This window comes from Calidris pugnax, unplaced genomic scaffold, assembly GCF_001431845.1.
Source record: "Calidris pugnax isolate Ruff unplaced genomic scaffold, ASM143184v1 scaffold341, whole genome shotgun sequence".
NCBI classification, from domain to species: domain Eukaryota; kingdom Metazoa; phylum Chordata; class Aves; order Charadriiformes; family Scolopacidae; genus Calidris; species Calidris pugnax.
This window is the reverse complement of record NW_015091149.1, coordinates 36,149-63,636: the sequence shown is the minus strand read 5'-3', so window position 1 is coordinate 63,636 and position 27,488 is coordinate 36,149. Positions and strand designations below refer to the sequence as shown.

Sequence of the window (27,488 nt, the reverse complement as noted above, 5' to 3'; positions counted from 1 at the left end):
ACAACTCATTCAGAGCGTGATAACTCTCCTGGTGCTTCCCTTATGGCATGCTTGTCCTGCATTGTGGCACTTACAAAACTAGGAAAGAGATCTCAGTGTGGTTTTTTTTTCACATAGAGTAGAATGACTTCTAACAAAGTGTGATTTTCACCGTAACAGCTTCACTTTCCTCTGCCTTCCTACTGGTACAAGCTACGTGACCTCACAGGAGTCTCCAAGGTATCCCTCTCCTCTCAGACTGAATTTAGGTGTTGCTCCCTCCAGCTTGATTTATCTCAATCTCTTATCAGACCATAACTGCTATAATCTGGTAAAGTTTTGACTATGTGAGCCTTTGACCCAGCTTTAGCAGAAGGAATTGGAACCTACTGCAGTCAGAACGTCATGCTGTGGCCTGTGAGTGCCATCTGATGTTGTGTAAAAATATCCAGAGCTGTTAGGCTGTTATCACTCAGAGACACCTTCTAATAAGCGTTTTCTAACTCGTGCTGGTTAGATTTGCTGCTCCTGGCTCTGGAGAGACGAGGCTTCTTGTTCTTCTGAGGCCTGACAGTGTCCTTCCCGAAGTCCTTCAGCTCGGACTGGTTGTGGTAGCGGGTGTAGCGCTTGCATTTGCAGGACGTGACCGCTCGGAATTTGTAAGTCCGAGTCTCTTCCTCAGGACAAGCCATCTGGATGCGCTGCGTGCGGGTGTGAGCAGGGATGCAGCGATAATCCATGGCGTTCTGACGCCACCACTTCCCCCTGCCAATGGAGTTGGGAAGGAGGTGTGATGGGACACACTGGCCAGAGCACACCAGTTCCTTGACAGGCTTGATGCTGCGGCAAAGGCCCTCCGTGACGTAGCGGGTGGTTCGCATTTCTCTGCAGCTGAAGTCAGAAGCATCTGCAAACAAGAAACACATTAATTACTGCCTATTTTCTTCCTTATACTTGAAAAAGCATTTTTTTTGTTTCTGTAGCAGATACCTTGCTCTGAGCTAGATACGAGCTGGACATCCTGAGTGGCAGATTTGGAGAAGAGTGTCTCCAAAGACTCACTCGTGCAACTTCTGAATATTTGGCTACTCTAGTTATGAGACCCTTCAATGACAATGTACAAATTGATTAATAAAATCCTTCTCTTGCCACTAGGTAAATGCCACATCAGGGCTGTGCAGGTGGCAGTGGAGCTTCTGAAGTGCAGCCCCAGCAGCAGTGGTTACTTCATGGGACATTTTGATGGGATTCTCCTGGCTTCATTTGCCTTGGGCAAAACCTTCCCCCATTGCTGCAGAGGTTGACTCCAGATTTAAATTCTTTTGCAACAAATAAAGTGTTCCTTAAGTGATTTTTACCTAGCCTAATGTGCTCCAGGTTAGGGAAGTCAGCAGGTAACAACAGTGCTAAGGAATTCCAACTCTTCAGGCATTAGATTCTCCAATCTTAACTGCTCTCAATGATAATCCCACATGATTTCCTTCAGCTAGAGGCATCTTGTGGCTGATCAGGAATCTTACAGTGGTTTTCCTTCCCCCCTTTTCCTCAATGGATAGCTATAGACACATGAAACATTTGGAAATACAAGACTTTTAGCATTTTTTAGGATTTAGAAAAACTTTCCAGTTGTAGGTGCAGACTGTTTCTGAAGGCATCTCTTTTGCCAAGTGACACGCTTGCGTAATTGACTTGTTTGGAAGGTGCAGAATTTGATTTTTGAAGGTGTTTATCAAGGAACTTCATCTAGCTAAACACATGTTAATGTTATTCCCTTAGTCATAAGTAGTTTTGACTCGGGAATGCTACTTGTGGAAATCCCCAAAGGTCAGCTCACAAAAAGAAGGCTGTGTCTGGTAGGCCCATTCTCCTGGCTGTGCACAAGGTGGTTCTCTCCTCAGTACATCAAAAGAAAATTCTCACCCTGAGTCATTAGTGGTAGAACAATTTTTGTACAGACATTTTAATTTTTGTTTTCCCTGTGAAGTACAGAAACTTGATTTTTCATGCTCACCTTTACATTTACGAAAGTACAGCTAGCAAGGTTTTATTTTTAAAAAGTTTTAAGGACTGCATTAATGAAATGAAACAATCCTTGTCATAAAGCTGTGACAAAAATGATAACTGAACTGCATGTGCACTTAGTCTAATCCTCCCAAGTTTCCTAAGCATTTAAGAAAACAATGTTTGTCTATGTAAAAACTAATGCTTTGAGTCAGGTGTATTATACAACTATAGCACATAGGCAGATACAATTAAATATACAGGCATTTGCCTCAGCTGTATAGGTTTATTTTCTGTGCATGTATGTCCTGTCCTGTATTTGTACAGATTCCACATACTGCAAAATTATTCATGGTCTGGTGCAATGTCAGGTGTCCCGGGAAGGTCTGGCCACTTCGGATCATCATTTTGATTCCTTGTGTTAAAGATTTTAAAATAACTATGCAAGACCATTGCGTATCTTGAGTAACTGTCCAGTCTCCTTCACTCTCTTAAGTAAATGTCCTTTCCTCTTAAAAAAATACACACACACAAATAGGACATATTCCCCCCAGCTGATGTCAGAGTAGTAAGAAGATAAAAATTGGAAGTTTTCAGATGTAGTAACAAAACCAACCTGCCTTGACCTGGTCGTTGGTGGGGCTGCCTGTGAGAAGCAGAGTGCTGCCCCATTTAGGGATTTATAAAGTCACACTCTCAAAAACATTACTTCTTTTTCTTTTTTTTTATTTTAAAATATTGTTAATGCTATGGTTTTAAACATCTTAACTGACAGCTGCAGCAGAAAAACACAATTCCCTTCCAGTAGTCCCCAGAAAAAGAAAGCTAGTTCAGATCTGCAAAGCAGAGTAGGGGAAACTAAGTTTGACTTGTTGCTATGTGCATTTGGTAGGCACGTGTGTCACTCTGGAGGACCAAGTTCACCCTGTTTGTCAGTAGAACATTTCTTTAAAACTGCCTTTCTCTGTTTAGTTCTTACTCCCCATCTTTCATCTCTCCTCACAAAGCTTGGGTTTTGCCTCATTGCTGATGTTAGACATTTGGCCAAATGCAGTGACAGTATGAAGGATGTCAGCGCTGTTAAAGTAGCCAAACTCATTCCAAGATTGCACACCTCTGCAAAATAGAGTCCCCTCCAGTTATTTGGGGCATAAATTCCCCTTTGGAGTGCTTTAACACCTTTCATAACATCTTTTTTGGCTGCTGGAATCTGGCTGAAAAATCTGGCTGTTGGCAAAGGACAGCGAGCAGCACACTTCTCTATTCTAGCTGAATGCTACTTCTGTGTGCCATTTTTGCTGTATGACCTTAGACCCTTTCTGAATATTAAGAATTTATATTATTATCTCCACTGCGAACCCATTGCCCCATCGTGACACCAAAGAGAGAAAGACTTGTGATACTTCCTCACAGCGCTTGCAAAGAAGCACAAAACACAAGAGAAATTTAAGCAGTATCTTCTACAGGCTTTATGATTTGGAGTTGTATCTGCAGAGAGCAGCTGGGCAGGACTGGAGCACATACCCCAGTAGCCAAGGATTGCTCAACAGATAGACCACATTTTTCATCAGTAAACTCGAGTACATCCCTTCTAAAATTTACACTGACACTTCTTCAACAGTAGATGTAACTCCCTATCACTTACAGCATTAGGTCCACACCTAAAGGTTTTAATAAACAAACACATATGAAAACAAGTATTCTTTTACAAATTGTCTGTTAGGGTCCAGAACAGTAATAATAATGTTATTTTTTCTTACCATTATGTTCTGGAGCTTGTTGTATGTGTCTTCCTCCATGCTTTGCCTGGTTCATTGTGTTGTTGTCGCTGAAAGTCTGCTCCATCGGAGTTTCTGTATTTTCAGTGATCTCAGGAATTATTTCTGTAGCGTCATTTTTAAACATTTGCCACCCTTCCACAGATTGAAATGCAATTTGTATTAGGAGACAGGCAGAGCACACAGCCCAAGAGATCTGCATGGTGGCAGCTCACAGATTAGCTTTTCAGCACCCTGACAGTCTCAGATCCCAGGCAAAGGCACATTATTCCCCTTTTTTAAATCCTTTTTAGAACCAAGCCAGCCAATGACTATACAAAGTGGGAAGGGCCAGACAACAACTCATTCATCTCAGCTTTTGTCACTCTGAAATAAAATGGGTGTGTGGGGGTGGTTTAGTGACAATATTCTACAACTTCTATGTAAAAACCTGTCATATGTGCTTCATTTTTGAGCCTGACAACAATGGTGATTGACAAGACCAGGGTGAATTGCAACCTGACAAGTCTTTCTGCAGTTTTTTTTTCTAACAATGGTATAAGTAAAACCTGCTTCTGTCTCCATATTTGAATCTTTGGCTATTGTCGTTTCCAAAGGTTTTTCAGGCTTCTTATTTTTACTGTTGTTCTTGTTTTCCGCCTCCACCCCCGGTATAAAGTAAGCAAATCTAGAAACTGTAGCTCAGTAGTTGTGCTTTACAGTCTCTGCAGGCAAATGATTGGGGGGAGGTAGCTTTTTTTTTTCCTTTACAAAACAAGGAGCTCTACATTTTGTTTCACAAATGTGCTGAAAGAAACAGGAAAGAGCTTCTTTTCAAAATGACAAGTTGTTTTGTTTATTTCTCTTGAAAAACTAGGCTACTCGGAATATGCTAGTTAGAGTAAACAGCCAGGATGTTGTACATCATGCTTTTGATGTGCTCTTTCTCTCATTTTTATCACTGAAAAAAAAATAAAAGAAAAAGGAAAGGGAAAAAAAAAAGAAAAGCATTTGTATTTGCTTTAAATTCATTGCATAGTACTACTTTGCTGACATTCTGCACAAGTGTTGAATATAGGACAATTGCTTATTTTGAACACAGGAGCACGATCAGACTGATTTCCACTCATGATGCAACCAACAAAAAAAGAGAATTGCTGACCTTATGTCTAGGGAACATGTGCCTGGGATGTATTCATGTGTCATGTTTTAAAATCTCATCTATGGTATTCTTCTTCCTTGCAAAAATAAGATGATAGTGGTGATAGTTGCATCATTTCTTTGTCTCAAGACCAGAAACACTTTCAAGTTACTTGCAAATGATGCCAGGCTAAATACATTAATTGAAAAGCATCTCAGCTTTTAGTAAGGTTAAATATACATTGACCTCACTGTAGCTACTGAAAGCAAAATATTTCCTTAAAGCAGTAGAGGGACACCTGTGTATGTTACTGCAATGTTTGTCGCATAGATCTTCATGAAAATACTTCATGTAAAAGAGATTCCAAAGTGATTCACTGTCTGACTTTTCCCTACTACTGTAAGACTCATTACCTAAGGTTTGCACTCCATTCTGACAATTGCCCTGACCTGCCACAGAAAACAGGTGCCACATAATTTAAAGTGGAGGTGTATTCTCCCTTGGTGTAACCTTTATGATAAATAAGAGACTTAACAGCAATAACCTGAGGATGTTTCACCTCTTCAGCCTCACACACACGTACGCAGAGACACACACAGCAGATGCCCCAGCGGTACCAAATTTGATGAGCTTTAGCATACCAGCTCTGTACAAAATCCCTCCCTAAAATAATAGCATCTGAAATATATTGTGACTTGCTTTGTCTCCTACCCTTTCTCTCTGCTCAAAATTATATAGAGATTTGCATTCTTAGAAGAGTCCTCCTTTCTAAATATTCCAAAGACTCTCTAAAAGCACTTGTGCATTGTGTCACATAAAACTGTGTGCCTTTACGGTCTGTTCCCCTTCCTCCTTTCCTCCAGCCCACATCTCATCCATCCTCCCATCTCAGAAATTACTCTATTTTTATGGAGGGATGCAGCGTACTATTTGCTTTTTACAAGTTTTTTGTTCCCCTCCACAGCCAGTCTTTCTTTAATACAGACTCTTGTCACGTAATTTGCTTCAGATGAACTGATTCCTTTTTAATCATCAGCAGCAGCAGCACCGATTACCTTTCATTAATAACTGCCTCCTTTACTCAAAGCATTTAATGATGGTCTCACAAATACAGGAAACCCAAACACTCAGTCATTGCACCTGTTTTTCCAAGCATGATTTTTCTCACTTATGAGTAAGTCTATTTTTGGCTTAGAGCTACAGGTGAGAACTATTCAACAGCAAGGGATACACAGCTTCACGGGGGCACCACGTGATTGCCCACCAAATAAAATGAATTCTAAAGAAAAGACAGACACAGCTTGGAAAGCTGATTTCAAGCTCTGCTTTCAGGCCATATAATACAGCTATTTTTTCTTTTCTTTGGAAATACTGATGTGATCTTCTGATGGCCCCCAAAGGAATAAAATGGTGTGGGGTGTTGTTTTGGTTTGTTGTTGAGGGTTTTTTTCTGTTTGTTTGTTTGTTTGGGTTTTTTGTTTTGTTTTGTTTTAAAATTGAACAAGTCAGGAAGGATGACCAGGAACTAAACAAAGATTTTTAACCTGCTATTATTTATGTCAGATAGGAATACCACCTTGTGGTGGTAATTGCCAATAGTGACCTTGTCCCAGGTGAGATCACAATTTGGGGCACAATGGAGTACAGCTGAAAAACAGAAGAGCAAAAGAAAATGTAGTACTGGTAATCACTGAACCATTGCTACCTATTCACTGCCCTATTTAAGTGCCTTCAGTTGTATGTATCTATCAAAGCTCAGTTTCTGTTCATTTCTCTTCATGTAATTTTTTTTCTGCATAGAGAGTATTTCCAAAAGCACCAGTCAGGGGAGGCCTATTGTGGAAAACCACATTTACAGTAATCAGTTGGCACGTAAAACATAAGTATCTTCTTGATGTAGCTTCTCTGAGTACTGAACCAATCCCCTCTATTAACTGTCACTGGGAGAAATAATAACAAAAAAAATCTATGAAAGTAAAAATCAAAAGCTATATTTAGCTTCTGGCTTAAAACTTTTTGCCCACAAGCTAGGGGGACAGCCTAATAGAGGCAAGAAAAGAATCCCATAGACATTCAGATTCCTTAAATACAAAACTATTCTTCCACGACCAGTAGCTGCTTGCCTGCTCACAGTACTTTCTGCAACAAAGCAGACATGGTCTGGGCTGCAGCTCCCTGCAAACAATTGATTTTTGCACTCTTAATGAAGCACAGGGTAAAAACAGAAAGGACATATCAAGGATGTTTTCAGAATGAACCGTCCCCCACCGGGATGGAAGTGGGTTTGGATCCTTTATATTCCAAACTGGGATGCTCCTTTCTGAGCCACACTACGGAGGGCACAAGGAGCATCACATCCGTAGCCTGAATAGGTTGCTGCTGCTTTCAGGACTCAGATGTCTATCTGTGCTGATGTGCTTGCGTTCCAACACCATACTACGAAGGCATGTGCTTATAAACCAGCTTCTGAAATCAGTCCTGTTGCTTGTAACCTCTGGTGCTCACTGTGCTCCCCCTCTGCCCACACCAGGGTTCTCAGCCTTCCAAGATACACATGTAGAACTCAGGCTTATGTGGGACAATGGCTTGGGATTTGCACACTGCCCAGGAATTCAGGTTCTGACACGTTCAGGAAGATCATGTTTGCTTCTCAATGTCGTTTTTCTAAGATGCTCCTAAGCCAACCCTTGCCCAAGCAACTTTTAAGTGTCTCACACTGATTTTGCTTAGTCACATACTCCTGTGTATCAGTCTGGATGCTGCGTTGTGATCTCCTCCAAGTAGCCAAGAGTAAATGGAATCTGAGTATTCTCCCACCAGAGACCAGCAAATGCACTGATAAATCAAAAAGCTTGCCTTTTTCAGTGATAAGACATGAGATTCACTGAGTAACAGCATCGCTCAGGGAGGGAACGATGATTATCTGTCTGGTGAAGAATAACGAGCCTACAGCTCCATCTGGTGAGCCAGCGGCCTTGACACACTGCAATTAAACACCACGCTTAATTGTATTACACAATCTGCATTTCCAGGGTTTCTTTTCAGAATAGACGAATTGAACAGGACACCAATTCTCACAAACAAACCCTTAGAAGATGCCTCTCAGGCCTGTTCTATTTTCGGTTGTACTCATTGGCAAAGCCCAGAAAGTAATTTTAGAAGAAACCTCTGTGCTATACTGAGTGAGATGCCGTTAGATAATCCCTCTGTGCCAAAAACATTAAGCTAGCAAAACTAATTTAAAAAAAGTTCTAGCATCAGAAGTTTAACTAGTTGTGGACAACAGAAGAGAGCTCAATGAAAATATTTAAATTACAAAAACAAACATTGCAAGTATCCTTTCTGCTGTTCTCCTTTGCTCAGCAGGAGGAAGATATATTTGACACAAATTTGTTTTTCAACTCAGAGAGTGTGTAGCATTCTTACACACAGTGCCTTTCATCTTCAGAGCCTTTATGAAAATTAATTAATTATCACATCACCAAGAGAAGTAAGCCAGGCATATTCATATTGTAGGACAAAAACATGTTGAACAGGAACAGTGGCTCCATGTCCAAAAATGGAATTACAATGCAACATATTGTGGCTGCTAGTCCTGCATTCAGATGCTCTTAAGTTTGAAATAACTTCATGAAATGTTCACTTTCCAGCAGTGACATACTGCTCTTGAAGTATTTTCTGGCAGTACCTATGGCTCAGAGTGGCATGCTAGATACAACACTTGTTAGCATTGTAGTCTCAGCTGTGTAGTCCCTGCACTCAGAAAATGTTATTTTTGCTTTGAATTTTAATTTTTAGTTACAAACTTCTCTCCTGTGCTTATGCAATAGTTGAGAAAAATCAAGTTCAGCATGAGTAGAAGGTGAATTTAGTTTTACATATATCATCATTTTACCTACCTGGACTTTCTTCTTTGTTCTTTGCAATAAAATGCTAATATCTTCTCACTTCTACTCTTCCCCTTTTCTCCGACTTCACTAACTCTTATGTACAAAAACCCCAAGCTATTGCTTTTTCTTTCATTGTGCTGATCTTCCATGTGCTGGATTTGACAAGGTAGACAGCTTTGTTCTGTGATAGATGCATGTTTTACAGAGAACCCATCCCTCCTCCAGAGTGCTATCTACACAAAAAGTATTGCACTGCTATTCAGGATAAACATAGTAGTAGAAATCCAGATCACACTGCGTAGTGTTGCTGTTTGCAACAAAGAGTTGTTTAAAAAAACACCTTCCCCAATGAGCATGCTTGTAGAGAACATCTCACAGCAAAGGGCAGTTGTGTGGTAATTTCAGAAGAATAAAAAGGTATATTGCTTCCAATACTTTCTCAGTTTTACATTAAGTGGAAAGAAAGCTCTCAGTCCTGTTTTTATACAATCTTTCCTTGTGCAATCAGAAAGAAATTTAGAAGTATACAGCATATCATTATGGATTAGACGCATGTAAGTTCTCGGCCAGCTAAAATACACAGAGGAATTTCCAACATAACTGTACTTAACAGCAAGATAAGACTAAAAGAGGAAGGGTATGATCCATTAATGGAGCAGTGATCTGACATTCTAACTATTTTTAGCCAACTCTAAAAGCAGAGCTAGAAATGGTTTCATTACTGAGTCACCTATCAGTAACTTAGAATATACTGTCTTAGAGCTTCATGTTTAAAAACAATTTGTAGCAGTCTTTTTTATTCCTCTCCACCCTCATATGACAAAATGTTAAATCAGTTTTGTTATACAGAGATAAATAGGCCAAAGTACCACTGAAGTTACTACTAGAAGTGAGCAGTGTCCTATTAATTAAAAGAATGTCTTGAATATAAGAACATATTCCTGTATGTTGCAATTTCTCAGCATTTCTTGATACTGACAAATACAAAAAGCCACTGTAGTAGAAAAGGTAAGGCCAGTATTCCTATTCCCCAGGCTACGTAGCATGACATTAGTAACTAGGAATTTTGCAGAAGCAATTCATTTAATACTGATGGGAGAAGGGAAACAGGCATGTAATTAGCCAATGAAATTGACTACTCCTCATTATTACTGAACTATCCTGACTCAAAGCAAGCACTAAAAACTGTCTGACTACAGGGAGATGCAAGGAAACACTAATGTAGAGAGTTCCCCAACTGTCCCTTTAAAGAAAGAGCACAAAAGAGAAAAGGCTACTTGATTTGACAGCTCCTATCCTGCAAGAAAACAGAAATAAGCCTGGTTTTCAACCAGAATCATCACCTCTGGAGTTTAATTTCAAGATACTTATCTAGTGATACAGAACTCCCCGCCACCACTCTTAATCCCCCCCAAACCACACAAACAAACGGAAGTAAAACCAAGTATGTCCTTTGTGATTTTTGATTAGTGAACTGAATATACATAGCTAAATCTGGGTTTACCTGTGTTACTAATACAACAGTATTTCTCTTTAAAATAGTGTTTTCAATCTAGAACTACATTAAAGCACACATAAAAAGGGAACATACACATCTCACGGGCTGTTTAACCAACACTCCCAGTTTGCAGAGGGAGATCCTTTCATTAATACAGTGCTAGAACTCACAGGCACACATTTACACACCAAGTCAGGCATCCTGTAAACAAAGCTCCCTCTCCCAACGTGGCAATGACTCATTTAATCTATGTCAAACAGAATCAAGACATCGTTTATTTTAATAGAAAGGAAATGTTTCCTGTACCACATGGTACGTAACAATGCTCGTTTCTATTTGATAATGCCATGCAAGCAATCCAAGAAGAATCTGCTTTTGCAAACTGCTTTTTAAGCACACCTGTGTTTCCCTACTGGAAGTAATTTGCATATGTGCTCATTCCATTCTTCATTAATAAATAGTGATAGTAAAGAAAGGAGAGAGACACTGTAACTCAATACAAGCCTCAGGAACCATTTTATTCTGATACTTAGGACCTCATCATACATCCAGTCCAAGCACTCCTAACACAGACATTGTTTCTTCCTTGCTCAGGTTTTTGCCTCAACATTTGCTCAATGGTTTTTTCTAGTTCAATTTCAAAACAAAAATAAAAGAGCATTTAATATCACACTATTTCATGTCAATCACAACAGCAAGGGGTACAAGTATTCTTGAAAATACAGTGTGTATCAAGATTGGGCTCTGGATGGCTTTACTACCACACACTGTGTATTGCATACCACACGAAACACAACACTGCAGACCCTTAATTTTACAAGTGAGTGCATCTGTGCATTTGTGTATTTGCTTCTCCATTCCTTGAAGCTCTTACACTCAAACTTCAGGCACCTGTGTTCATCAAAAAGAAGCTTTAGAAAATACAGTACCTCAATCAAAAGCAAGTGAAGAGATGTGGTGGGGCTGACAGTAAATGGTGCTCTGGTGGGACACCAGACAAGGCTTAAATGAATCACACTCAATGTGAACCACGTCCGCTAGAGTCTGCTTGTGGCTCTGAAACACATGTGGAGACCACTGTCATCACTGGAGTGACCCCTCTAAAAACACCTCTTTATTGCAGCAGCTCCGAACAGTGATACAATTTCGTGCCATCTTGAAAGGCAGACCCAGTGTTCAGGAAAGATATTTTCACTAGACAAAAGCAGGAACTGTGTCTCACTCACGTTATGTGATTTAGCTCGGTGGTTGGGGTGTGGGGATCTAAAGCATCTAGGATGTCCTCTGATGGTCGGAGAAACTTCAAAAAAGACTACAGTGCTCTGCCCTAGGGCTTCAGTTTGCCTTCCTTCACTAATTGCTCGTTGAGCTGGCAAAGCTGCCTTAGAAAGCCATCGTTGGGGCCAATCTCTCGCTTCTGCCGGACGGTGCACAGCGCAGACTTGACGTCCATATTCTGGCGGAGCATGAGGTAGGCGATGACCAACGTAGGAGAACGGCTGTAGCCCTCACGGCAATGCACAAACACTTGGCCTGCAGGGAAGACAGGTCATGATTTGGGTTATATTGGTATATATGTTTGAAAAGCACCACGAAATAGCTAGGATATAAAGCGTCGTATTAGTCCTTCGGCAGCTTGAGAAATATAAATTCTGAATGCCACAGAAGACCTGCTGAACTTGGAAGAAAGGTGCTATCACTCTGTTAGTAGCTACACAGTCTGTCAATAATAAAACAGGCCACTGCCCCCTTTGAGAAATCCAATTGGATTTTATTGCTTCTCAGCTGCTTCCTCTTTGACCTGCTTTTCCAGACACAAAAATTTCCCTCTTCCCAAAGGCATTGGACTACTCTCCAGAGTATTTTTTGCTGTAAGACAAGAGAACAGATGAACCATACACACACATTTTCATCATAACCACAACTTGCTTTGAACTACAGCAACAGAAGGCATCTCAAGGCAAATCTCTATCAGTGGCACATTAAACAGCTAAACCAATTCATTCTCAATATTTCTTAAGAGCCCATGGCCATAAATTAACAAGATTCAGAGATTCTTGATCATATCATGGAAGAGAATTGCCTTCCCCTCTGCAAACAATCCAAAGCAAAAGGGTTTCTAGCCTTGCTCTGTAAAAGGCAGTGACTTAAGGGCTTCCTTCCAGACCTCTAGTATACCAAACCTGCCTTCCAGAACTTCATGCACCTACAATGATAAAATGAAATCAAAGGAAAATTAGTACTGCATCCCTCTTCACTTCACTGTCTTTACGCGTCAATGTCAGAAAAAACTATCAAATTTCAGGAACGAGTTAATCTTAAAACTGGCTCCAGCATCACCCTGCTATGAAGTTCCTCTTTGTTTACAACAGTAAGAAAACAGTGGCAGGTGTGGTAGACAATTACTGAGACCGAAAGAATCATCAAACAGAACGGCTACTGTACATTTAGATTGACCCTGCAACTGTTCACATCAAACTGCAGAGGGAGAGTCATGGCAGAGCTGGCACTGCTAAACTCTTCTTTCCTACTGCAACCCGTTTCAGTGTGTCACAACACTAAGTGGAAGAGTTGCAGTTCAATTTTTAGAATTTGTCATACTCCACCAAACTGGAGATAAAATGTCTTTCCATCCGTCAAAAGCAGATCACAGCTCTCGTACCCCTTTTGCCCATTTCAGAGAAAGAACTTCTGAAATTGTGGGAGTTATTCTTCCTCCTCGTTCATGTTCAGTCATGAAGCAAGAAAGAAATTCAACATGTGTAGAAATAACTGGTGTGCTGAAATAGTCTGACCAACAAACACCGTCTGGCCCACTGCACTATGTCCTAGGATTTCTGCTCTGAGGAAACACACTGGAGAGAAATGAGGCAATCAACAACATTGCAGATGTTCAGTAATGCAGTACTTTTATCACTTCTACCCTTAGTTTGTAATTTCTAGCGTCTTAAAACTACTTTGAGATCCTGAACTTATTTTATTTTTTCATGTGACTTACCATTTCTAAGGAAAAATAAGAACACATCTTCACAGAAAGGCACTATTATGGGACGCAGCAGCCGTTTCACTTTTCAAAGTCACCCCTACAGTGACAGACTTCCATTTGCCATATATCAGAGACCTACATGTATAGACAGAGGATTAAGATGTTCTATTGTGTATTCTGGTGTCTTTGATCCAGAGCCTTGATCTGAGTTCCTGATTTGTTTGCTCAGCTAATAATCTGAGCAAAGCACCACTTTAAACAGTAAAAAAGATATGCTAAGAAACATATGCAGCGCAGAGAAAACACGATAGAAAGGTATTTCAGTTTGCCTTACCGTCCTTCTGGGAAAGTGCTTTCTCAATAAAATCAGCTGCCTCCTCAAAATAGCGACTGAGGTTAAATTCTTGAGTATCATTAGCTTTAATGCCGTGGTATCTGATGCCTGTGCCTTCGTAGAACTCCGCGTTAGTGTTCACGTGCATGAATGACTTCCCCTCTGCTGCGTTCAGAACGTGGGTTATCCCCAGACGCTGCAGCCTCGAAATGTTCTTGGCCATGAACCTGTATGGTAAGAAGTGTCAAGAAAACAATTAGAACAATCATCTCAGTATTTATGATGTCCCCCGAAGGCACTGAGAATGAAACCCTTTTTCTGTTAATAGATGCTAAATATACTGTGCCCAGAAGTGAATTAGCTACAGATTATAAATGCCCAGAATGCAGTCTATAGTAAGAGGAGATAACCATTAAATAATATGAGAAGACCATTGACTCCTTTTTATCATAAAACCACTACTTTTCATTCCGAGTCTGATTATTTCCATACGTCAGTGCCAATATTTGCCTCACTTTCCTGGGAAGAAATAAAAGAACACATTTATCACACCAGGTGGTCTCCTAGTAAAATCTGAGCTCAGTGGTCAACATCAGCAGAATGTGACAGGAGGCTTTAGTTGAAAGATAACTCAGTTCCTGCACGCTTTGTGAAGAGGTAGCCTAAACAGACATAAATCTCTTTATTGTTTTTAAAGGCAGCTTGTGCAGCTGCCTTTAAAATAAACATTTGTGCAGTATCTTTTTGGACAAGTTTCTAAGAGACGGCAGTGCACCTGAGGGTTTGCTGGACACTTAGTTATTCTAAGGCAGTTAAAATCAATACCCAGATTAGTTGGTTCATATCTATATGAATCTCTGAGCACATTTCACTCACAATTTTCCTGAAATTCAAGGCTATGTGAACATGTAGAGTGTTCCTTTTCTCCTAATGACTGTTCACCCCTTAAACTCTAGTGTAAGCAGATGAAGCCTTACGCACGAGTGAAGCTTCTACATTTTCTGCTGTCTGTGCCAAACAACTATGGCAATGAGCCAAATATTTGTAAAGACTTCATTACCCAAACGAATGTTGACAGATTTTCCATCTGGCAGGACATCATCTGTGCCAGGGGACAAATGTCAGTGCCTGAGGAAATCGGCTTGCAACACAAAAGTAAATCCTACAGGGCAAGGCCAAACCAAAAAGCGTTAATTCAGCTGTGAGTTCCTATGCTTAGTGGGGCAAGCATAAGGTTTAAGTAATAGTATATATCTGATAGTGGTCAGGATCGATACGAACTCACATCCTGCTTGCTCTGAATAAAAACCCTACCCTGCAGTGTGTTGACTGCTCCCCATATTTTGCTGCACAAATCACCTTGCAGGCTGTGACTTCATTTCTTCCAGGTGACTGGCTAAAAATATGAAGGTGGCTGTCAGACATCAGATTGGCCACTGAGATAATAATTTGATAATAGAGTCCTGTCTCTAGATGTGCATGTCCCACATGTCCTGTCAACTGGCGATGACAAACATCAGTTGTTTTGGCTTAGGAGAACGTTAATGAAAACCTATGGGTTTGATATTTAAGAGTTACAAGCTTCAAATCAGGACAGGGATCCAGTATACTACAGATGAATCAAAAATTTCCAAATTTCACAGAGATAAAGTGGACAAAGATGGACAAAAAGGGGACAAAGAATCAGCAGAATATGATAGGACTGGGACACGTAACTGAAATCTTGATCTTGACACAAAGAATAAACATCCTAGAACTGAAAAAAATGCTATTGGTGAACCCTGAACACTTTTCCCCATTTAAGGCTTTTATCATAGCTATGCCTGCAACGCTCTGGCTCCCACCATGTGCATGAATAGTTAATTAGGATGAGTTTATTTAGGACTTAAGAGTGCAGAAACATTCGTTTGACCAATCACAGGTGGGGTGGTGACTCCTGTTAAAGTCTTGCTTCCTTTAGGTTATTTTGCACAACCCAAATCTGGTATCATATTGCTACTGTGCTTGTTCTTTGCATTCCAGCTAATTCCACTCGTCTGACATGATGTGTTCTGGGCCCCCCAGTTCAAGAGGGACAGGGAACTACTGGAGAGAGTCCAGCGTAGGGCAACAGAGATGATTAAGGGATCAGGGAACCTCCCTTACGAGGAAAGGCTCAAGGAGCTGGGACTCTTTAGCCTGGACAAGCGAAGACTAAGGGGAGACCTTATTTATAAGTATCTAAAGGGTGGGTTGAAGGATGTTGGAGCTGGACTCTTTTCAGTGGTTTCCAGCGATAGGACAAGGGGCAACGGGCTCAAGCTGGAACATGGGAAGTTCCATTCAAATCTGAGAAAAAACTTCTTTGGGGTGAGGGTGGCAGAGCCCTGGCAGAGGCTGTCCAGGGAGGGTGTGGAGTCCCCTTCTCTGGAGATCTTCAAGCCCCACCTGGATGCTCCTGAGTGATGTGCTCTGGGCAGCCCTGCTTTGGCAGGGGGTTGGACTGGATGATCTCTAGAGGTCCTTTCCAACTGACAATTCCCTGATTCCGTGACACAGGGCCGTTACACTGGCGTTTCCTCAGGGCTTCCACACACGGTGCTGCCCGTCTCGCCCATCGCGCCTCTCCCCCCTCAGCGTGGAGGGCACAACTTGTTAACAGGGAGGGGAAAAAACCCCCAGCGCTAACACAACTGAGGAGGTGCGTTTCACTGTTGAGCAACTTGGAGGAGTTTTAACCCTGTATCAGCTCTATTTCAGCTTATTCTTGGGACTCCAACAGGGCACTGAACCTGTTAGCTGATGCCGCCTCGTTCCTCAGCCCCAGGCTGCCCCGGCCTGCCCGCCACAGGCCTGCCCCAGCCCGGGCCCGCCCGGTCCCCTCAGCCCGCCTTCCCGCCGTGCAGCCTCCCGTCCCCGCCGCTCCCGCTGAGCGCCCCTCAGTCCCTCACGCTCCCGCCTCCCTCCGGGCCTGCGCCCCCCGGGTGCCCGCCGCGGGGCTGAGGGGCGGGGGGGGGGACTCACGCGTTCCCCACGTGGATGCGCGGCACCACCTCGTTACTGTGGGCGCTGGGCAGGCTGTAGCAGCCGCTGCCATTAGCCAGGAGGTCGTTCAGCTCCTCCACCGAGATCCGGTAATCGGACATGGCCGGGCCCCAAACCAACCTAAAGGCCCCCCCCGTCCCCCCCCCGCCTTGGCGCAGCCGCCCGGGCCCAACGCTTCTGCCCCGCCCCCGTTCGGTAACGGCCACCGCCCGCTGGGCGGAGCCGCCATGGCCTCCTCTGGCGGCCGGGCCCGCCGGGATCACCCCGGCTCCATTCGGGGCTTCGATGAGCCCTCGGCTGCTGAGAAGACACGGTGGCCTCTCCGGGCCGCTGCAGCGCGGGGCATGGACACTGCGGGCCTCACCCTGAAGCTGCTCCTGGTGGGGGACAGCGCCGTGGGGAAGTCCAGGTGCGGGGCGGTGCGGGGCGATGCGGGGAGGTGCGGGGCGAGCGCTCTCCCTCAGCTCCGCTCCCAGCTCAGGGCTCCTCTCTCCCCACAGCCTGCTGCTGAGGTTCACCGACGGCGCCTTCGAGCCCTGCCTCAAGCCCACGGTCGGTGAGTCGAGGAACCGGGGGACGGTGCCGCCGGTTTCCGTCGGGAGCCGTCGGTGTGAGGCCGGGACCGGGGCTTGGGGGGGTCTGCAAAGGCGAGGAACTTGTCTCCGGTTCTTTCTGACAAGCCTTCCTGAAGAGAGGATCTAGTAGTTGTTTGTATCCCTAGAACCTTGAAGTGTCTAGTAGTGGTTTGTATTTTTAAAATGGTCTATCTTAGACGGGTAGTATAACCTCGCAGGTGCTTGCTTATCTCCAATAACGGATGGGAGGACGACACTAACTTCTTATTGTGCCTTAGGTGTTGATTTTAAAGTGAAGAAAATGGTGGTAGACGGCCACTCAGTGCAGCTTGCAATATGGGTAGGTTTTGTGCTCCACGGATGTGAAAACTAACAGCTGCTTTTTGGGGCTTTTTTTTGTCTCTTCCTTCTTCCTCCCCCCCCTCCTTTGCTAAAGGCTTCCGCCTGTCGATGCTGTGCTCGTACGACGGCGTGTGCACACGGGATGAGTGTGTGTTGTGAGCGTGCGACGGTAGTTACAGACCAGGTTCTTTGAAAACATTGATAAATACCTTATTGCTCGAGGTTTGGGACTTCTTCAGTTCACTGAATTTTTAGAGTTGGAAGGGACCATAGAGATCATCTAGTCCAACTCCCCTGCTGAAGCAGGACCACCCAGAGCTTGTCAGAGCATGTTACTCAGGATCATCCAGGCGGGGCTTGAAAATCTCCAAAGAAGGGGACTCCACACCCTCCCTGGGCAGCCTGTTCCAGGGCTCTGCCACCCTCACTGGGAAGAAGTTTTTCCTCCTATTTGAGTGGAACCTCTTCTGTTCCAACTTGTGCCCGTTGCCCCTCGTCCTCTCCCTGGGAACCACTGCAAAGAGTCTGGCTCCCTCCTCCTTCAACCCTCCCTTGAGATACTTGTAGGCATTGATAAAGTCTCCCCTCAGCCTTCTCTTCCCCAGACTAAAGAGTCCCAGCTCTCTCAGTCTTTCTTCATAAGGGAGATGCTCCAATCCTTGAATCATCTTTGTTGCCCTTCGCTGGACTCTTTCCAGTAGCTCCTTGTCCCTCTTGAACCGGGGAGCCCAGAACTGGACGAAATATTCCAATTCACCAGTGCAGAGTAGAGGGGGAGAATGACTTCCCTTGACCTGGTGGCCACACACTTCCCTCCGCAGCCCAGGATTCTGGTGGCCTTCCTGGCCACAAGAGCAGTTCTGGCAGAGATTTTGACAGCTCTTTTCTGCACTTACACAACTGGGTTTCTCAGACGCTGTGTGAAGTGTTAGACTTGTGAAGATGTGGCCTCACGAGAAAGGCCGGCGCTTCCAGGACAGACAGCACTTAAGTGTACTGTAGAAACAGGATGAATTAGGAAAAATATCTTCATGGAAAGGGCTATCCAGCATTGGAATAGGCTGCCCAGGGAAGTGGTTGAGGCACCGTCCCTGGAGGCGTTCAAAAGACGGGTTGACATGGTCCTCAAGAATATGGTTTAGTGATTTTTTTTATGGTTTATTTCTTATTTATTTTTTTGTTAGAGTTAGGTTGATGGTTGGACTAGATGATCTTTAAGGTCCCTTCCAACCTAGACGATTCTATGATTCTATGACCCTAGAAGGAATAGATTTTATGTGTATGGTCGTAGGTAATTGACAAAAGAACACACCATTACAAAGTAAGTCATTGGGGCTATTGGAAAGAGAGCACAAATGTGCCTTGGGCTGGTAATAACAAAAGTAATATTAATGTCAAAATCTGAATTACTTTTCTCTTTGGAGAGAGGTGGGAGAGAGCATCTGTTGCCTGCTTCACTGGTCAGTTTGGCCCAAACCACAACATTTTCATTCAGGCTTTGTGTACAGGATGCAGAGCGAGAGTGATGAAGTCACACCTATGTATTGGCTGTATTTTGAACACACTGCACACAAAACAGAAGATTTACTGAGAGTAACCAAAACACGTTTGCCCTAATAATCACCCAGGGGTGTGTCTCCTTGCTGTGACATAAAAAGCAAGGCCAGCATTTGCACAAGTTGCGCAGCTGGAAAAAGCACTTTTGCAGCAGTCTGTAATAGCATCAGGAGAAACTGCTAATTAGGGGGGAAAAAAACCAGTGCAATTGTGCAATGTTAAATAAAAACTTTAATGCATGTACGGTACATCAAGGTCAAAAAGAAGCTTCTGATTTAGTGTCCATGTGCTCATGGGTGCCGAAAAGGACAATACTCTTAGTAACTATGACTAGAAATAAGTAAATACATCTCCAATTTTAGTTTTTTCTTTTAACAAAGAAGTAAATTAAAACATAGCTGTTAGTTTATTGTAATCTATACGAAAACTTAAATAAATTTTTCTGGTAAAAATCGTATTCGTGTAATTCTTTTGCTTCTTTACTGTTTGTTCTGGGAGGTTTTGAATTTCATGTTGCATTTAGGAGCTATTTCAAAGATTTGCGAGAGTAAGTGTGACATACTACAGTAATATTTGAATGAAGCTACTGCAAATTTCTTACCTGTTTAGTCTTAGCAAACTTGAAGTAACTCTGACTGGATTCTCCTTTCCTACAGCATCTCTCACTGGAAAGCCAGTTATTCCTCACCTTGTTCAGTTCAGCTCATTAAGTGTCGCTGCTTGGCTTGCCACAGTAGCCTTTTATGTATTTCTCTGGAGTCCCATTGACTTTCTTCTCCTATCACTGATGTTACAGGTGTTTGTGCTTATCATTTGAACCTTCAATTAAGTCCTCTCTGTGCTTTTGTGCCCCTCTTTAATCACTTTCTGTTGCTGCTGCTAATGGTTTCTGACTCCTTCCCTCATTCTCTTGTCCTATGGTTTCACATATCCTTACTGGCCAAGAAAAATTTAACTTTATCTAGTGTATTAAAATACTGTTTTTGTTCTAAATGTATTTGATTTTGTGTATATTTGTTTGGGTGGGTTTTTTGTTTGTTTGTTTTCTCCTCTGTAGGACACGGCAGGACAGGAGCGCTTTAGAACACTGACTCCCAGTTATTACCGAGGAGCTCAAGGGGTTGTTTTAGGTAGGATGTATATGCAAGAAAAACATGATTATGCAAAGTGTGGTCTTTATTACTACCTGTATGTGTATGTCTTTAATAAAGGGAGGTTGTCTGAGAGAAGCAGAGGAACAGTTATGGTTTTTGCAACATTACTGCATCGTTAGCTCAGACACTTGAGTTTGCAAGTCCACTGGGCAGGAAAGAATGCTTCTTTAAAATACTTTAAATGAAAAATACAGAGATGTCACATTGCAAGATGTTGAGTGCATAATTTATCAGCTTTGTAGTAATTACTTTTTTGAGTTTCTGGTAACAAGACAGACTGGGTTTTGTGTTGGTGTCCTAGTGTCGTGTCCCCCTCCCTTTTTTTTTTTTTTCCCCCCAGAACCTGTTGATGCAATTACTGTAAGATGTGAGGTTTGTAGCACAAGGAGTGTGCTGCACTACTGTAGTAGTAGATGGTTAGTCCCTTTCTGCATGACAACACCAATTAGAAAAAGAAGGGATTCTTATTCTCGGGGATTGTGAAGGCTGAACACCTTGCTGGACAAAATAATCTGAGTGTGATGTAGCTTTTTAAACCTTATGATGAAGTGAATGCAGTTATGAAGTTATCAGTGATCAGAAGTCACTTCTTACTCAGAATCCATGTTTTTAGCAGCAGTGCATGCATGTAGTTACACATTAAATGAGGTGATAAAATACCTATTTTAAAATATTCTGTGTGACCCAATGCAGAACTAGTAACAAGTATAATATTTCAACTAGTTTGATTTCCAGTCACAGATCTGTTGCAGAGATGCTCCGTTCTGTAACCCCAAGTGACTCTGGGTGAGCACAGACAGTGTGTTCAGCTCTGGGCAGAGGGTAGGGTTGATCCATCTTTCTGTCATTCCCTAATGCTGGTTTTTGTCCGGGGCGGTAGTTCACTAGTAGGGACTAAGATCTGCCATAATGATGTGAACGTTGTTCAGGACTCTGCAGCTGTTAAAAACTCCTTTTCCTCTGTTACCAGTGTATGATGTTACAAGAAAAGACACTTTCGCAGGACTAGAGAGCTGGCTGAATGAGCTGGACATGTATACCACCAAAAGCAACACTGTGAAGATGTTAGTTGGCAATAAAACGGATAAGGTCAGTTTAGAAATGCATCTTTTTACACTGTTCGACAAATACTCAGTCCTGATAGAGTATAAATGTGAGATAAATGCTGAAAATAACTCATCGGTTGTGCAAGGAGGTGACAGTGCTCTGTAACCGAGGAACCTGGATTGAGCAGACTCCACTTGCTACCTCATTTTTGAAGCGGATCTTATTAAAGAATTTAATGGAAACTCTCCTGGAGAGATGCAATTTTTGAGAGAGATTCTCTTAAGATAGTGAGAGGTTCTGCCTAAAAACTGCTGTGTACCATTAAATGCAGTGCAACAGCACAACTGCTGCTTGCTTTTTGACCAGACTGTGTTCCCCAGGTGGTGGGAAAGGAGAATTCAGCTCTTCAGATTGCTGTAGAGTGTGCATCTGTGTGGGTGTGGGGTGCACTGGTTGCTGGGGTGTTTTAATAAATCTTGGAGGCCTGGTGCATAATGAGATGTCTCTCTTCTGCTTTACTATGAGAGGTTTCCAGCGTGGCTATCCTGATCTAAGCTTTCTTCTGCCCCTTTCCAAATCTGTTGATTTTCAGATATGCCTTTTCCACTATTTGACTACTGAAACCTCCTTTCTGGCATAGAACTTACTCCTGGTTGATTCAGAAGATAGAAATGCATTCATTTCCTACTGACTTCTTACTGCTACTCTTCAATGTGACCACCTAACAGTAAGCTGGCTGTAGAATGGGAAAGTTGGTTTGCTGCTGCATGGTTTTATAGACCTTTTTCTTTTCAACAAAACCACTTCTGCCAGTGGTGCTTTTCCAGGGGCATCCAAAAAGTGGCAGGTGTAGTTTATTTCAGTCATGTTCTTCCTTTGTCTCTGCAGCCTGATCGTGAAGTAGAGAGAAAGGAAGGACTCCAGTTTGCTAGGAAACGCTCACTGCTTTTTATAGGTATGTAACTCTGTCCCAAAAACTTGAGTATTTGTGTCTTTATTTTGGTATTGCTAAGCGTGAATGAAGTGTGCAATTGTATTTCACATTGATAGGTGTATTTACATTTTTTTTAGAACCTAATTAATATGGGTTCCTTTTGCTGCATTAGTTCATATGCGTGGATGTAGGTTTTGACTTTTTTCAGAGATGCTCTGCATTGACTGCAACTGGAAGTAATTTTTCTCTTAAAGAGATTTACTTCATATACTGCGTAGGCATGAATTTTATATTCTTTTGAAATTCTTAATTCAGAGCCCAGAAGACTGGAATTTTTCTCCTGATTGATGTCAGGAAGCACCTTGAGTAATCTCTTCTGTTTCCCAGTTGCTGTTGTAGCAACATAAAAGACTGTACATTTTGTTGGTGGTCTAAGAATACTATGTGAAAAAAAAATACAAAGATGAGGAACAAACTGTGTTTAAGAAAAAAAAATGCATCTTTTAGGTGAAGCTTCTTGAAAAGATTTCTGAAAGGAACTGGAACAAATGCATAGGGGAAAACATTTAATTCCCTCTGCATTCTTTATTTCCCAGCTTCGTTATTGAGTAATTGTCTTCTAGATTTACTGTCACAACCTGAGAACAAAATCTGTTTCTCCATTATGGAGAGAATGGGGAGCTGTGGAATTTTTTTAGGTGGAAAAATGCCATGCTTCAGACTTGAATGCATTTCTGTTTATCATATTCAACTTAAGCGTGCCTTTAAGGGAGAATGGAAAGAAGGTTCACTCATTTAAAAAAAAATCGTATCTTTTCTCCGGTCCCAAAAGAACTTCTTACAAAGTGGAATACTGCAAAGAAGATAAAATACTTTCCCCCCTCCTTTCTTCCCCCTCACCAGAGACCAGTGCCAAGACACAAGATGGAGTGCAACATGCCTTTGAGGAACTAGTCATAAAGATCCTGCAGACGCCAGGTCTTTGGGATAAAAGTGCCCAAAAGCGGGGAGTCCAGCTGACGGAATCTGCAGCGCAGCGGGACAAAGGCTTATGCAGTGCATACTGTCCACTTTCTTAGATCTACAGGTGGCTGCTGTGTCTGAATGGAGTAGATGACTACTTTTTTATTTTTTGTAAATAGTAGCCTGTGCCTTGTTTGACCTGCCATCAATTGTGTAGATCCAAAACCCAGACTGATCAGCAAAATACGTTTTTGTTCCTTAACGAAAACAGTTCATTCTTATGCACAATTGATAGCTCCAGATATTCTTCTGGTAACGAGTGCTGCTAAAGTATCCTGCTTCTGCTGTATGGCACTTAACATGGACTTTTTCTGAAATTCCTGCCTTGGCATAAAATGAAGTAGTACTCCATTTGGGGATATTATTGAAAAGCTTCTCTTCCCCAGAATTTCATGGGAGTCTTTTAGGCACCCAAATTCCCTTATAACAGTCAGGGGTCACCATGAGCAATGACAGTGTTTCCCTGTTCCAGATGTTTTAAGCAGTCGAAATTGCTACTTATCCCCATATAGTAAGCTGAGTTCTTACTTAATTTCAGGGTTGTAGTGAAGAGGTGTATCTATTAACATTTGGCAGGAAAAAAACCCACTTTTTCTGGAGTACACTGAAGGTTACCCTTTGCTGCTCTTCATATACTTTGTGCTGAGGATCAGCAGTGAAATGGAGTCATCATTTTGGGTTGGTTCACACGTTGGGTCCTTTTTAGTTAACGGGAGGCTCTGCAAACCCCTGTTCCTGCTGTCATTCAGCAATCACAGGGCTAAAACTAATTTTAATATGCAATGTGCTGGTTATGGAAGACTTTCCATTAGGATGAGTGAGTCTGTTGCCAATCCCATTATGAAGTTCTGTCAGGTAACTGTCATTTTTGCCATTTCCCACCCCCATTACACTCACTGCCTTTTCTTGAACTGAGTGGTGGAAGATGGTAGCCTGGACTCTGATCTTGGTAGCAATGCCTGCAGAAGACTTCTGGTTGGCTGCCTGCAACGCTGTGAAAATACCACATTTGGGGAAGGTATTAAAAGCATTTAAAACTGAAGTGCTTGTAAACAAGTGACAAATCCAAAGTATGTTGTTCATTACAGCACATTGTCCAGACACAACAGAGAAATCGGGCCTTTTTAAGATGCATGTTTTGATGATTCATTGCTCTCAAGTCAATTTATTGGTGGGAGTGCCTTCATGAGAATCACCAGTGGTTTGTTGTGAGTGTTCACACAACGCAGCTGAAGACACGGCGTATAAACTTCACCCTCCCTTGGGAACTGTTCTAGCTTGTTCTCTGCAACGTTGGTCTGGTGGAGCTGGTTTCTTCTGTGAAAAAGTGTGCCTGTATAATTGTTGCTAAAGTGAATAGAAACACCTGGATTGGGTTTTTGCATCAGCTTCTGCCCCACGACGTAAGCGGCTGTGTCGCTGGAATATCGCTCCTGTGTATTTCCCTCTCCTGAAATCGGTCTGAGGGAGATTGCAGATCTTACAGTAGTTTTAAATGTCTTTTTAGCAGTAGAAACACAAGTGCTGCTTACGCTTTCATCTTGGTTTTGGTCTAGAAGATGTCCTTTTGGAATACTCAGATCAGCTTACGAGAGAACAGAAGAGAGTGATTTCTGTTGGTGTGACCGGTAGCAGCTGGATCGGTCCTGTCAGCAGATCAGAGTGTCTGCAGCAAAGTGGGAGCCTCTCACAATTTGAGATTGTCTGGAATGTCCAGGTGGAGCTGCAAACGGAGCATGGACACCAGAAAATAAAGAGTAGGAAGTCATGTTAGAAGATGGGAGGCTGTGGCAGCTGTAATCTCCAGGTGGAAATGCAAACGGAGCATGGACACCAGAAAATAAAGAGTAGGAAGTCATGTTAGAAGATGGGAGGCTGTGGCAGCTGTAATCTCCAGGTGGAAATGCAAACGGAGCATGGACACCAGAAAATAAAGAGTAGGAAGTCAAATTCAGAAGATGGGAGGCTGTGACAGCTGTAACAGAGCCATAAAACCAGGGGGAAGGCTAGGAAGGAGACAATCAGGAGGAGGTGGAGATGAATGACTTCCCATCAGCAGGCCATACCATGGTCTTGGTGCATTCACTGCTCCTTGGGGAGGGTTTTTTCCTGGTGACAGGTATGAGTTTTATGCAATGAGCCCAACACCGAGGTAGTTGCTTCTTTCCTACGTTTCCTGGGGTTAAGAAGAAACTGGAAGGAAGACCCTTCTGTTGCTGGGCTGTTGAATGTGGGCAAAACCGCTCCGCTGGTCAGTGCTGCAGTTGGTATCTGCCTTCCTTGGAAGGCCTCATTTTTAAGAATGGCATATTTTTTTAGAAATAATTAAACAGCTGGCAGCCCTTTTAAAAGTAACATCGTCTTCCTTTGCATCATGCTTCCGTTTGCTGCAAATGCAATCCTACTAATGAATGCTTCCTCTGTTATATTTGGGGGAAGAAACCCAGAACCAAAATCTACCTTGATTAATTTATGAATTTTTGTTGTTTTCTGTAGTAATAACAATTTTTGAAGGAAGTGATCTAAATGAGTCTTCCATTCAGTTTTGAATATAGTCAGGGTTGAAAGTACTAATGTAAATATACACACTTATTCATACTAGAAACTACAAGAAATATGTCTCCAGTTCCAGATTTGCAAAATGAAATGTAAAATTTAGTGCTTAGGCCTGAGTGAACTAGTCCTGCTGTGGAATGTTTCTACGCAGTGAAAAAGGTATTATCTGATGGTCTAACTTTGCCTTTGCAACCTCAAATATAAAGGAAAACAAACTATATTACAAATTCAGCTGGCGGTATCACTGGAAGGTATCGTAGATCCTTCTGCTATGATACCAGAAGCGTGTGGTTGTACTTTTAGATTTTACCCATTTGGAGGTGCCTGCTGTAAAAGAGTAGCTGAAGTTATGTAGGTGTAAGTCTGACTTAAAACTGTGCAGGGAAAGGATATGAATGTGCTGTGATAAAGGCTGTTATGGAAATGTTGACCAAAGGCAATGTCTCATCACAGGATCCACTGAAATATTAAGGGGGAATGTGTACATGGGGGTAGGTAACAGGAGCCTGGCAGTGGGCATTTGCAACTATATATATATATATGTATGTATCTATATACGTGCCTTACAAGTATCATTTCATTAGCCAGAAAATGTGTTTTCAAATGTGCCCTTTTTTTATAGCTCAAATAGAGGCAAGCAGAATAGGAAAATAATGAACATCACTGTGGAAAACTAAGGTATTTTGGAGAGGTCTGTTGACTATAAGCCTACCTATGATCATAAGAATTCTGAGACTGGTTGGCAGGGATGTACTTCAATTTTTGTTTATAGTGTAACTATTATTTTATTATAACTTCAAACTAAATAAATTGTGTTGGGTTGCTTTTAAAATGATATATATTTAGTTAACTGTGTATTGAACTAGAAAAATACTGAACCTTAAAAAAATCTGAAAGTAGTAAGAAAGCATTGGGTAATTACAAAAGAGAGCAAGGGAAACAGTCTGTAGAACAAAATTCCAGGTAGGTATTTGGGTTGAAGGACTCCCTATGTTGGGGGAGGGGATGTGGTCTTAGTGCTAATGGATCCTTTGTTGAAGTTGCATTTTGTTGCTATTTTATTCTGATATTCTCAATAAATATTGCCAGTATTTTAGTATAAAGAAAATGTGCCAGTATATTACATTAATGACTTAATCTTTCTACTGTCAACTCCACTCTACTACTGAAAAGATGACCAGAACAAGAACCTTGCTTTTACATTACAGAAGTGGAACCTAATTTCAGTAATGGCTCCAGCCAACTTTTCACTGAAAGTTTAGGAAGCCAGAGGATCTAGACAGGTTTGTTGGTGTTTCTTTTTTTTCTGTATCTTTTCAGCTTGTTAATTAGGAACTTGAGGAGCTCACAGGTTTTACTACTTAAAATTGTAGTCTTTTTCCCCACATGAGACACAGCTTATGATGGGTTGTGCTCAATTAGCAATACCTGTAAGGGAAAGCATCTTTTTAACTGCCTCCCCATATTCCCCTTGCTCCTTCTCAGGTTCTCTACAAGTTTTTCTATTTTGTCTGAAAGGGCAAAACAAAGGAGTATTTTAGTGCATTCTTGATACCCCTCAAATATCTGGGATACTTGGTTGTAGAAGGTTTTCATGTCCCATTCTGGACAAACTAAGATGTCTCTAATAAAAAAAAAAGCAGCTAATCTTTATTGTTTTGAAAAAGGCAATGATGGCTGATCAATAAAA

The 27,488-nt window shown here is 42.1% G+C and overlaps 3 protein-coding genes across 4 annotated transcripts; 1 reads left to right on the top strand and 2 right to left on the bottom strand.

Moving 5' to 3' along the window:
- Positions 1-464: 464 nt before the first annotated feature.
- SOST (sclerostin) lies at positions 465-3,960 on the bottom strand. Its single transcript, XM_014959117.1, has 2 exons — positions 3,741-3,960; positions 465-886 (listed from the first exon to the last, which is right to left on the bottom strand). Exons 1-2 carry the CDS (start codon positions 3,958-3,960, stop codon positions 465-467), a joined length of 642 nt encoding a protein of 213 aa, XP_014814603.1.
- Positions 3,961-10,758: 6,798 nt separating this feature from the next.
- Positions 10,759-16,746, bottom strand: DUSP3 (dual specificity phosphatase 3). Of its 2 annotated transcripts, none has more exons than XM_014959128.1 (3): positions 16,619-16,746; positions 13,587-13,813; positions 10,759-11,799 (listed from the first exon to the last, which is right to left on the bottom strand). In XM_014959128.1, exons 1-3 carry the CDS (start codon positions 16,660-16,662, stop codon positions 11,594-11,596), a joined length of 477 nt encoding a protein of 158 aa, XP_014814614.1. In that variant the 5' UTR covers positions 16,663-16,746; the 3' UTR covers positions 10,759-11,593. The 2 variants fall into 2 exon arrangements, with proteins under 2 accessions (XP_014814614.1, XP_014814613.1); XM_014959127.1 differs by having other exon boundaries at positions 16,590-16,740.
- Positions 16,747-16,831: 85 nt separating this feature from the next.
- LOC106898057 (ras-related protein Rab-18-B-like) lies at positions 16,832-26,906 on the top strand. Its single transcript, XM_014959126.1, has 7 exons — positions 16,832-17,019; positions 17,111-17,166; positions 17,464-17,525; positions 20,142-20,214; positions 21,209-21,327; positions 22,174-22,240; positions 23,123-26,906. The coding sequence occupies exons 1-7, from the start codon at positions 16,838-16,840 to the stop codon at positions 23,296-23,298; spliced, it is 735 nt and encodes a 244-aa protein (XP_014814612.1). The 5' UTR covers positions 16,832-16,837; the 3' UTR covers positions 23,299-26,906.
- Positions 26,907-27,488: the final 582 nt, after the last annotated feature.